Below are 12049 nucleotides of genomic sequence, written 5' to 3'. Positions count from 1 at the left end.
GTTTATGTGTAGCATTTGTTGAGTGCTTGGTTTTCAAAATTCCATATACAGAAGTTAGTTGGAGAGTAGCACATGCAGTCCTGTCATGCTGTTTGTATTTTTTTTTTTCCATAAGAAATAACCTTAATACATGGTGAATCTGAATAATTCTATTATATCATGGAGAAAATGTGGCTAATGAGATCAAGGGTTACTGTCAAATGTACATTAGTTAATAGTGAAATAATATCAAAACTGACCATGATGTCAGAATCTGTAATGGTTAGATTTTTTATTAATGTTTTCACATACAGATTTTTTTTATAAATGAGGGAAAGCAGCCTATGAAGAGAAGAAAACAATCTGAATAAATAATTTGTTTGCCAGTTTGTAGGTGAGGGTTGTCCATACTGTCTAACAATGGTTTTGTGAATTTTAGGGATTACATATACAGGGTGGTTTGACATGATAAGGTTTATGTTTTTTTTCTTTTGTAATCTTTTGGACCAAGATGTAATTTTTTTTTTTTAAATAATATATACACTTTTTTCCTTTTGAGATTTTGTAGGATCCCAATCTACTCGCATAATCTGATAAGCAGAGTAGTCTTTAAGGAGATAATTCATTTTTTGGTTTTAATCTGTTTGGTTCCATAATAAACAATTGCCTTTCACCTAACTACTTCATTACAATAATTTGTTTGTTTCTATATAACTTTTTTTTTTTAAGTAAAGTAAACCCTCGATTTAATGGACAAAATTTCCGGTCCGTATGTCATGTGAAAATTAACACCCTGTTAATTTTAAAATGCTTTTAACCAAGATTTGCTTATAATTAAATTAACATGTTATATTTTGTTATTAATTTTCTGTTATTTTTAACAAATTTTGGTGAATAGGCGATCATATGTTGGAAAAACACTGTAGTAATTTAGCTGACATAAATGGGTCACCAATCATAAAACATGTTCGGCAAATGATTAGGACGTGATAACACCAATCACACTGTAATTGGTTCTTTTGTCACGTGGCATGACTTTCTGTGGCAGTTTTATTACACACATTTTTGTAATTTTAGGGAGTTAATTATAAACAAACAGCAGAATTCAAAAGTTCAAAAAAAAATTTGAAATTTTTTTCAAAGCAGGATTACCTAAACCAAGCACCTCAACATCGAATATTAATTTCAAATGAACTTATCTAAAAGTATGTGTAAAACAATTTTTTTTGTTATTACAGTGCTAATATTGATAAAATTGCAGTATAACATTACAGATATTTTTATTTTAAAAAAATTCGCGATTTAATGGACACTCCTTAGCCCCTATTAGTCCGTTAAATCGAGGGTTTACTGTACTGATATTTCTTTAGGTGGAATGTTATTCTTGGGAGATTTGGATTCATCAGAATACTATCCACATCCAAAATGTTATTAGCCACAAGATCATAAATATCACATTCCGTGCTAGTCATTATTTCCAAAACTGGTACCTTTATGGGAGTAATGGCAAAATTATGCCTTCGACTAAGCATATTGACCAGGTCTTCTGAGAGTGGCGATAACAGATTCACCACTATGTTGTAGCTGTAGTCGGTAACTGCTTTATTGCTGAAGAGCTGTAAATGTTTTCAGATGCCCAGTTCTTAACCTTTTGAAATTCTTTAGCAGCAGCATTTTCAGAGATGGTGTACAGAATAGACCACAGTTCTGAATTCAGGATTTCAAAAATCTCTTCCTGTAAAGAGGTGATGGCAGCATTTATTTTAGGAAACTTAATGAGGGTCTGGCCAACCTGTACTCAAATTAGCACTAAGAATGCCTGCATGACATATTTGGCTTTTGCTAAATTGAACTTCCATCTCAATGTTCGAAGTTTGGAATGATTTGTACCCCAGCATCTTTTTTTAGGATGGCCAACCAATTAAATTGTCTGAACAATTTTATTTTCCATTTGCCTAGTTGACATGCATTGTTTTCCATAGATTCATTTCAAATACATTTCTCTGTTGGCTTAAAAGTAATTAGTACTCTCCATGTCAGGTAACTAGTCTGGCGATGGATAGTCCAGTGGTAGGGCTACTACCTTAAGGCTTCTGAACTTATCTTTTTCCAAATTTAAACCCATAGGAGGAATAGGGTGTATTGAAGAGAAAAGAGGAGAATTTATAGGGGACAAATATAGACCAGAAATGGAAAGACCCTATAGCCCTCGAGTACTCTAATAGCATAAGTGTCATAAAATAAGAAGAGTTGGCTGATGAGGCCTTATGGGAACGGTTTAAGTAAGTGGATCTTCCTCAAAGTAGTAGTAGAAGAAGACAGATTCAGCTAGGGGATCATGGAGTGCCACTTCCCTTACAATCAAGATAATTGCCTTTTATGGCCAATCCATGAGTCCTTATTCAATATATTTGGACTTCCCCCACCATATCTGGTAGGCTTCAATATCCACCACCTAGGCGACATGCTCTCTAGAGGTTACAGGGTTCCCCAAGAGTGGGGGGCCCTGTAACTAGACCCAAGAGCTAAAAAAGGAATCAGTAATAGAAAAGATAAAGAAATATAAACATAAATGGATGGAACACACTGAAAGAATGAAAACAGAAAGATTACCAAGAAAGATTTAAGAAAAAGAAAACCAGGCCATTCTCTAAAAAGATTCGACGAGGACTTCTGAGGCCATAACATGAAAAGTATGATGATGATGACATGCATTATGTGCAATGTCTTCTTCGTGCAGAATTTGAATGCATGTGATGCTATTAAAAATGCTTTAAATACAGTAATTACCAACAACAAAAAACATTAATATTTTTAGGTGATTTCAATTTTTTTCCCCCTTTTTTCATATTTCTATGAACTGATTAAAAACAAGAACTATAGAGTTCAGTATACATTCTTATAACTTAGAAACATTGTAAACATGTATAAAATACAGGTATACCCTGATTATGCAACATATTAAGTTTCAGACCACTATCATATAGTGTATTACAGGCTTTTTTTCCCCACTTGTAAAAGTGTGCAACATTTTTAAGCAGTCATATGTGCATAAATGAATAGGAATAAATAAAGTATTTATTTATGTCAGATATACAAACAAAAAAGTTAATCCAAATAGTTTGGCTTAAGGGAACTCGCCAACCAATTTGGTCATCACACTATATGAGGAGGGGGGGGCTGAAAAGTTCTGATAAACACCTAGAACAAAAATGATATTAAAGCAACTCTTCTTATATATCCTAAAAGAAAAAGAACAAATCATTACAATTTAATGAAGTATGGAGGTTAAAGAGTTCTAAGATATGTTCTTTCTTGTGGTTATATCAATTGCTTTAATATCATTTTTGTTCTACGTGTTTATCAGAACTTTTCAGCACCCCCCCCCGTATTATTAAAAGTTGCTTTTTTTCCTCTTCCTATTTCAGCAATAAGATTGTCATGTTTACAGATAACTATACTATTAATTAGTACAGCACTTTTCACTTATCTAAGAACTTTATCTCTGTTTGTGACTACTGCTATTACAGTAAGTTTGGCCTACAGCCTATCACGGTGTTTGCTACACCATCATCACTAAATTTAATTATTTTAAACTTACCATCTAATATAACAGGTTTACATATCTTTTCATTGGAGGCAACAGCACACTTTGAATTTTATCTGCCATTATTAACAACAATAAAATAAAATAACAATTATAAATAAGTTTTAGTGAAACGTGCACTAGACATATTTAAATAACATTCATGGCTTACACATGTAACAAATTATATATAATTTTATTCAATAACTCCAGTATATTTCATCAATGTTATGTGGACATCGTCAGGGAGACAGACTATTAACTACATTCAAAACATGAAACACAATAACGAGTCATAAATCATGTGCATATTAGCTCATCTAGGTCACAGCTAAAGTACATGATATTACACTATCATATACTTCAGATATACCTTTAAATATACCCTTCTCAGTAGTCCAAGCTCTTTGCTCCTCATGCAAGAACACTAACACTGTCATAACGAAGGCTGACAAACCTAATACCACGGTTGTCATGAATACCACTGGGTATAATCATAAAATTAATATCTTATTACAGCTTACAACACTGCTTACAGGTTGTAAGCAGTGCTGTAAGCAGGAATCCAACAAAACATCAAATCAATAAATTAATAATGTACAATCATAGAATATCCACTACTGTTAAGAGATTATGAATTCATCATGCCCATGTGCCTCATCTCTATGGTCTTCTTAAAATACATAACGATGTCAACTTACTATGCCCAATAGTGGACTGTATTGGCTCTCCCACTTACTACCTTACAAAACATCTCTTTTGTCATCTTTGAAATCTCTCTGACTTTTGTTCTACATCTGTCCAATAAAAGATTATGGTTTCTTTCAATGTAGTCTCTCTCTACTCACCAACATACCACTACAAGAGATTCTTCAATTTCTAAAATCTGATTTCCCAGAAGCCATTCAATTTACCATCAATGCCAGCTATTATATATGGCATAATAAGTTGTTCAAACAAATAGAAGGAACAGCAATGGTAAGCCCTATTTCACAAGCCTTATCTGATTATTTTATGGAGCATCTAGAAAAACAACTATTTGAGACTATACTTCCTCAGCCTTGTACATGGTTATGTTTTGTTATTTGCAGTCTGGACCCACTGTGAGTTAGAATTATTTCAGTTCCTAGAGAAAATAAACTCCTTGTCCTCTATCAAGATTATTATTCAACGTGAATCCAATAACCATCCTTTTTTGGATACTTAATAATTTAACATGACCCACAGGTCATATTGAATTTTCAGTTTACTGGAAGCCAATATTTACTGGCAGATACATTCACTCATCCTCCCACCATCATTCATCACAGAAGATGGATATTATGAGAGTTTTGTACACAGAGCTCATATGATCTGCTCCCTTATTCCCTTTTGTTAGATGAACTGAATAAATTTAAAAGCAATCTGATATGTAATGGATACAACAAAACTACCATTCACAAAATTATTGATAATTATCATCCTTCTACCAGACTACAATCTGATGCGAAAGAATTTCAATATCCTACCTTCGAGGAATCCCAGAATAAATAGCAAAGGATTTTTTTTTTTAATTTAATCTACTTCCTGCCTTCAAACCAGCTCAGAAACTGTCTTCCTTCCTACCATCTACAAAGGATACATTACCACCTCTTTCCTTACCAGCTATCAAGTACCCTGCTCATGTCATCTTTTCTATTTTCAACAGACTAGTCATTCTGCCTTAATTACAACTGAAGACATCAAGACTATATTTTATTTTTGGAATCTGACAAGTCTGGCCTTGCTTCACATACTATGAACACTAGGCACAGAGTTCTTTGGAACCAGACAAAACTTCATTCCAGCAAGTTCAAATTTGATCATCTTTTCCTTAAAACAAGTGTCAGAACAAAATTGTCAGAACCTCAACCAATCCGGCTGCATGCCAATGTCCATATTTTGATAAGTGATCACTATTAATTGTTCATAAGCTGTCCTCATCATCATTAATTTCCTGATATGTACCCTCAAGGTGAGGCTATTATGACAGCACTACATGATTAACTTTACATTATTATTTATCCGCCATCAACAATTTTCCTCCAAATTAGTCTCTTAATTGTCAGCACTCCAATATTGTCGTATCTAACATTTCATTCTTCTAAGGTGCTTCTAACCTAGAACATGTTCTAGGTCAGAATCTTTCCTCTCCCATTCTATTTAAGTGACCATACCACCTCAGATTAGCCTTGCTCACACATCCTCGAATGCAAAAAATGTCAAGTTCCTTCTTTATGTCTTCATTTTTAATATGATTCTGATACTGATGTCATCTGTTCAGGCCCCTAATTTTTTCTAAGAACTCTCATATCTGTGGTCTCTAATGTTTGATGAAGTGCTTTATTTCTAACCCAACTGTCTAATCCATAAATTAAAACTGGTTTGAACACTGTCTTGTATACTGCTAGTTTAGCGTTCTGGCTAATTTCTCTCTTATTCCATATAAATTTATTCAACTGGCTCTACCCCACACCAGCTTCTTATTGTGTTGTCTATTTCCAAATTTAACTTGCCGTCTTCACTCCAAACTGTGCCTAAATAGCTGAAATATTTTACTTGTTCTATAGGTTATCCATTCAGAATGCAGCTGAAGTTTTCTATATTCCTACTTATTTTCATAGTTTTCATCATTTTCATGACAAATTTGTTACAGCTGTTATTCAGTTTAGTTAGAGAATCCTGGAGACTTGCACTACATGTGTTTAGGAATTCACTACATTAGGAATGCACTACATGTACGAGGTGTGGCTATTAAAAAAAGAAACTAGTTGCAAAAATGTGGTTTATTATTACAATTGTACAACTTAATTGTTATCCCCTTCAACATATCCCCCTTCCTCTATCTACACACCGTTGCATACGAATTTTCCATTGTTGGAAGCAGTGCTGCAAGTCATCAGGTGATATCTGCTTCAGTAGAGCTGCCGTTTTCTCCTTTACCTCATCCACTGACTGAAAATGGGTGCCCTTCAATGCAGATTTCAACTTTGGAAAAAGATAAAAGTTGCATGGAGCTAAGTCCAGCGAGTAAGGTGGATGGTCCAACACGGGGATCTTCTTATCAGCCAGATACTGCTTTACAGACAGTGCACTGTGGGCTGGAGCGTTGTCCTGATGGAGAATCCAAGCGTTGTTCTTAAACAGATTGGGTCTCTTCCTCCTCACTCGTTCTCTCAGCTTGGCCAGAACCTCAAGGTAATAAGCAAAGTCTGACCCTCTGGTACCCACTCAACCATTAACACGCCATTGATATAAAAAAAAGAAGATCAGCATTGCCTTCAGTTTTGACTTGCTCATTCTTGCTTTTTTCATTCTCCATGACATGGGAGTTTTCCAGTGCATCGATTGTCTCTGTTTCTGGATCATACTGGAAAATCCACGTCTCATCACGTGATGATCTTCTCTTGCAAGTCCAGCTCTGCTGTCAGCAGTTCCATGATGTCAATGCAAATTTGTATCTGGACGTCTTTCTGCTCCTGACACAAGTTTTTGAGAACCATTTTGGAGCAGACTTTGTTCATGTTCAATTGCTCGTGCAAAATTTGTCGTACAGTCTCCTTATCAATGTGCATCATGTCTGCTATCATCCGAATGCTTAATCAGCGATCGTTGTGGGCAATTTCATTAATTTTCGCAATGTTTGTTCGGTGCTGCTGTGACAGGGCAACCCAGTTATTCGTCATCTTCAAAGTTTTCTTGACCTTCAGCAAAGCGTTTGTGCCATTCAAACATTCGTGCACATGACATTATATTATCACCGTACACATCCTGCAACACTCGGTTGGCGATTTCTTCAATTTCACAAGGAATTTGAGATTAATGCACTGCTTAACATGCATAACTGCCTACAGACTAACTACGAGTGAGAGCGAACAATGCTTATCTCAACTGCTTTTAGAACCTTCAAGGTCATTCACAGTGCAGGCGCATCCCACTGCTACGAGTACACGATTCACAGCGCACCTTGTCTCATTATTTAATAGCCACACCTCATACAACATCATCTGCATAAAGCAAAGAGTTAAGTTTGATATCTTCCATTCTAATATCAGGTTTAATGCCACTTCCATATAAATTGATGAATAAGAGTGGAGATAAAGTGCATCCTTGTCATACACCTGATTTTATGAACTATCTTCCTGTATTTCCTTCAATTCTAACTGCTGACTTACAACTTAAATATAGACTATGTATTACCCTGTATAATGGCCCATTTACCAGATATAACTGTGTTGTTTTAAAAATGTTTACTCTGGGCACATGCCTTTTCCAGATCTACAAAACTTAAGCACAGATCCTTGTCATACTCCCATGATTTCTCACCTATTTGTTGTAAAGTGAAAATCTAATCCTAACAACCTCTATTTGGCCTGAATCGAGCTTTTCCTTCTCCCAGCTTCTGTTCCACAATTTCTCCCAGCCTCTTTTCAAGTATGCTTGCATCAATCCTACCTTTAACACTTAATAGAGAAATTCCTCTATAATTCTCACATTCAGCTTTATTCCCTTTTTTTTATAGATAGGCACTATGAGAACTCCACTCCAATCATCTGGAATTTGACCTTTGATCAGGCCTTCTGAGAATTTTCTACTACTGTTCTGTCACTGCCTGTTTCGTTTAACAGTCTTTCATTGTTTTCAGTTTTCCAGGTTACCTTTATTATTATTATGAAGAGAGATGTTAAGAGAGACCTCCAGGGAGTCAGGGACTCATCGAGGGAGGCAAAATACTACATGCATCAGCTGTCGTACTTGTTCTTGAATTCAATCACACTGCTTGCACACACAACATTCAATGGCAATCCATTCCAATCACACACAACTCTATGAAAGAAAAATCTAGATCTCATCCCCTTCTTGATGGCATTCATTCTCAGCTTCCAAGGATTGCATCTTGTCCTTTCAACACCTTCCATAAAATGAAAAATTTCATCAACTGAAATCCTGTATAACCCTTTCAGAAGTTTGTAAGTCTCAATCAAATAGACTAATAGATAAATATAATAAAACAGACACAGGCTGAAGCATTGCATCTGTGAGATAGAGGTTGAAGTCACTCAATAACAGCATCAAGAATTATTAGGGAAGTTTTGGATGCACCACCTCAAACATATGAGCTTTACTCTAAGCATGGGTGGAATTGGGGTTTGTGTATAGTTAAGAGTTGGTTGGGTTGAAAATAGTTGAAAGAGAATGCCTCCTAGTTTTTTGGATGCTGAGGAAGCTATTAATCCCAGGGGAGAGTGGAGGTAAATGTTAGTCCAAGATATCTGATCTTGTCTGGTGATTTGTGTATTACTGAGGGTAAGAGTAGGTGAGCTGAGATATATTTTATGAGAGAAAAGGCAAGACTGTGTTTTGGTGGCACTGTACATGATCAGATTGTCCTTGCCACAGTGAAGATTGGTATTCAGATCATTGTTTAAGGTACTGGTTGTAAATAATCTTGAAGCTTGGGATGTCAGAGTACTGCATCGTATGAGAAATGAGTAGGATGAATGAAGAGTACTATCATCTGCAAGCTGTGAATAGGATTAGTAGTGACAGAATAAATCATTCATGTACAGAAGAAAGAGAGTAAGCGACAGGAGAGAGCCTTGAAGCACTCTTGCATTGGGAATGAAACTCGAAGAAAGAGAACCATCTACCATGACTCACAAAGAATGACCAGAAAGAAAAAGCCGGCTACCCAATTACAGAGGGTGGCAGAGAGACCAAATGGCAATTTGTTTAGCAATTGAAATAACATTACTGAAATGACATCTGAATTACAATTGGATGTGATACTTTAAACTTACGTTGTTATCCTGTAACATGACCACATTATAGGTGTCATACCATTGCGATCTGCAGTATTTACATCTTGTCCTTTTGCTACTAAGTAGGCTACAATAGCTGTGTGTCCAAACTGTGCTGCCAAGTGAATGCAAGTACAACCTAAAAGCAAACAATAACATTATTTAAAAAAAAAAATCAAGTCAATCTTTCAGATTATTTCGAATAGATAAATTTAATTATTAATGTTATTATATGTGGAGAAATATGCTTTAACTCCTTAGAATGTACACTATTATTCATGCAATCCCCAAAGTTGTCATACTTTCAGTAAAAGTAATTAACAATGAGTTGAACATATACAAAGAGGGAACAGAAATATGTGTGCAGAAAATAGAAAAGTGATATCAGTAGTGACAGTGCATAAGTAATAAAAGGCTAGCTTTTTATTTTAATTATGACAAATGTCATTTGGTATAGTAAAAATTGGCAATAATTCAGTGGTTCAGATGTCATAATTTGTCACTATGTACTACCACAAACTTTTTAATCTACTGAAGTCAAATTTTAGAGTGAAAAGATCAGTGGCAAGTATTAGCAAACCATGATCAGCTATATCATCCCCACTACAATCCTCCACATACACATAACCATGCCAAGTTAAGAAAATAAGGCCTTGGGTGGAAAACGTTCACATGGTGGAATAGCACCAATGTTCAATTTAATAATGATCAACCAACTTGTTGATCATTATCAACCTGAAAATACTCAGCTACTGATGAAACAAACATAAAAAGAAAGGGATAAAAAGAAAAGAAGAAGTAGATTAAAGGACAGAAAAGTGTAATTTGGTCTAAGACTACCTTTGCTAAAGAATGCGAGAGTGATGTTCAAGATATCAAAATTATGAATATGTGACTCTATTGTCCATCTAACAATTCCACATAGCACCAATGAATGTTAAACAAATACATTTCAGAATGGACTACTCAATATAATATCAATCATATATTAACATTCTGGGCAACTCTACCTACAAAGTAATCTGAAAAAAAAAAACAGGGACTAATTTATGGAGCCTTCACAGTTCAGCAGAAAACTTTTAAATCAGACTGGTAAGTACTTAGTTCAGATCTAGGAACAAAATAAAAGGTCTAAAAATATTGATTTAAAAAACTGATAAAGAATTTCAGGCCTCAAGGACTCACTTTGGTGAGTACGGGCATGGCAAACCCGAGGTACCTGATGTTAGACCATGCCTTACTTCATGTAATATACATCTGTTATATTATCTATAGACTGGTCCCTCCACTTTTTTCTTTCCTTCTTGCTCCTTTCCCCCAATGCTATTAGAGTATTTGAGGGATAGGGGTGAATCTTTCCTAAGTTGTTATTTCATCTTATGTGGAAAGGGACTCTGCAACTCTACCACTTTCTTCTTGCAGTGACTGCACTCCAAAATGCTAATATGGTTGTGCCTTATAATGCATCTCATTCTGCATCAGCTGTCGTGCAGAATAATTAGAGCTGTTCAGGGCTTAGGCAGAGGGTCCTGTTCAAGGAGTATATTAGTCTCCATCAAAAGTCAGTGATACTGTGAATGAGCAACACAAAAGGTATAAGATTAATCTTAGAAGGGAATTTTACATAGGCGCATGGAATGTCTAGGGTCTACAGATGGGTACTCTTGAGATTGTCTGTAAAGAGATGGATAGGTATAAAATTGACATCCTGGAAATTACAGAGACCAGATGGAATGGAGAAGGTCACTTCAAAAGACAGGATGGTAAGCTAGTTATTTACTCAGGTGGTGACTCAAAACATCATGGGGTAGCTGTGATACTGAAGACAGCTCAGGCAAGAAGCCTTCTTGGTTATAACCCCATTAATGATAAGATACTCTCTATTAGACTTAAGGCTCAGCCTACCAATGTATCAATTGTGGTAGTTTATGCACCACACATAGGCCTGAAGAAGAGAGTGAGGAATTCTATGAAAACTTACAAACTGTTTTGGACTGCCTACCAAGGAAAGACATACTGTACATCTTAGGGGACTTAAATGCAAAAGTGTGAAAGAGTATGAGAGCAGGCCGGAGTGTGGCATGTTTGATCTGGGTGAATGTAACACCCATGGTGAAAGACTGTTGGAATTTGCTTGTGCTAACAGATTAGTTATTACCAATACCTGCTTCCAGAAACATCCACGACAGACCTATACTTGGACATCTAACATTGATAGGTCAAGGCACCAGATTGATTATATCCTGGCTCCCCAGCAGTGGAAGACAAGCATCTCTGATGTGCATACTTGTCCAGGAGCAGATTGTGGTACAGACCATCAGCTAGTAAGAGCCAAAGTAAGGCTAAGACTCCGAAAACTTCCAGGGCAGGCACATCCCACTAGATTGGATGTTAAGAGTAATTCCCAGTGGATTCACAGAAGAAACATCAACTCAGTTGGATGATTTTTTTGGAGACCAATGAGGAGAACTCACCAGAAATGCTTTGGGAAGGAGTCAAGGTCATAATACAGGACACAGCGAAGAAGTATCTTGGCCCAATAAGACCAAGAGACCCACAGATATCAGATTCAACATGGGAACTAATCAAAAGAGGGCAGTTGGAAAAACAAAGAGACACAGGGCCTGAAGAATACAAGAGATTACATAGAGAAGTCAGAAGAGCC

The 12049-nt window shown here is 35.9% G+C and overlaps 1 protein-coding gene across 1 annotated transcript in view; it reads right to left on the bottom strand.

Annotated features, from left to right (window-relative positions):
• Positions 1 to 12049, bottom strand: part of Hip14 (palmitoyltransferase Hip14) — a 242982-nt gene that overhangs the window by 147462 nt on the left and 83471 nt on the right. The window contains exon 4 of the mRNA XM_090414298.1: positions 9385 to 9523. Within this exon, the coding sequence (XP_090270424.1) occupies positions 9385 to 9523 (139 nt within the window). The remainder of the gene's footprint in view (positions 1 to 9384; positions 9524 to 12049) is intronic.

The sequence above is a fragment of the Typopeltis vanoorti genome, chromosome 25 (genome assembly GCF_054136105.1).
Source record: "Typopeltis vanoorti isolate ZY-2024b chromosome 25, IOZ_Tvanoo_1.0, whole genome shotgun sequence".
NCBI lineage: Eukaryota > Metazoa > Arthropoda > Arachnida > Uropygi > Thelyphonidae > Typopeltis > Typopeltis vanoorti.
The sequence above is the reverse complement of the archived record's forward strand: the minus strand, read 5'-3'. Positions and strand labels throughout refer to the sequence as shown.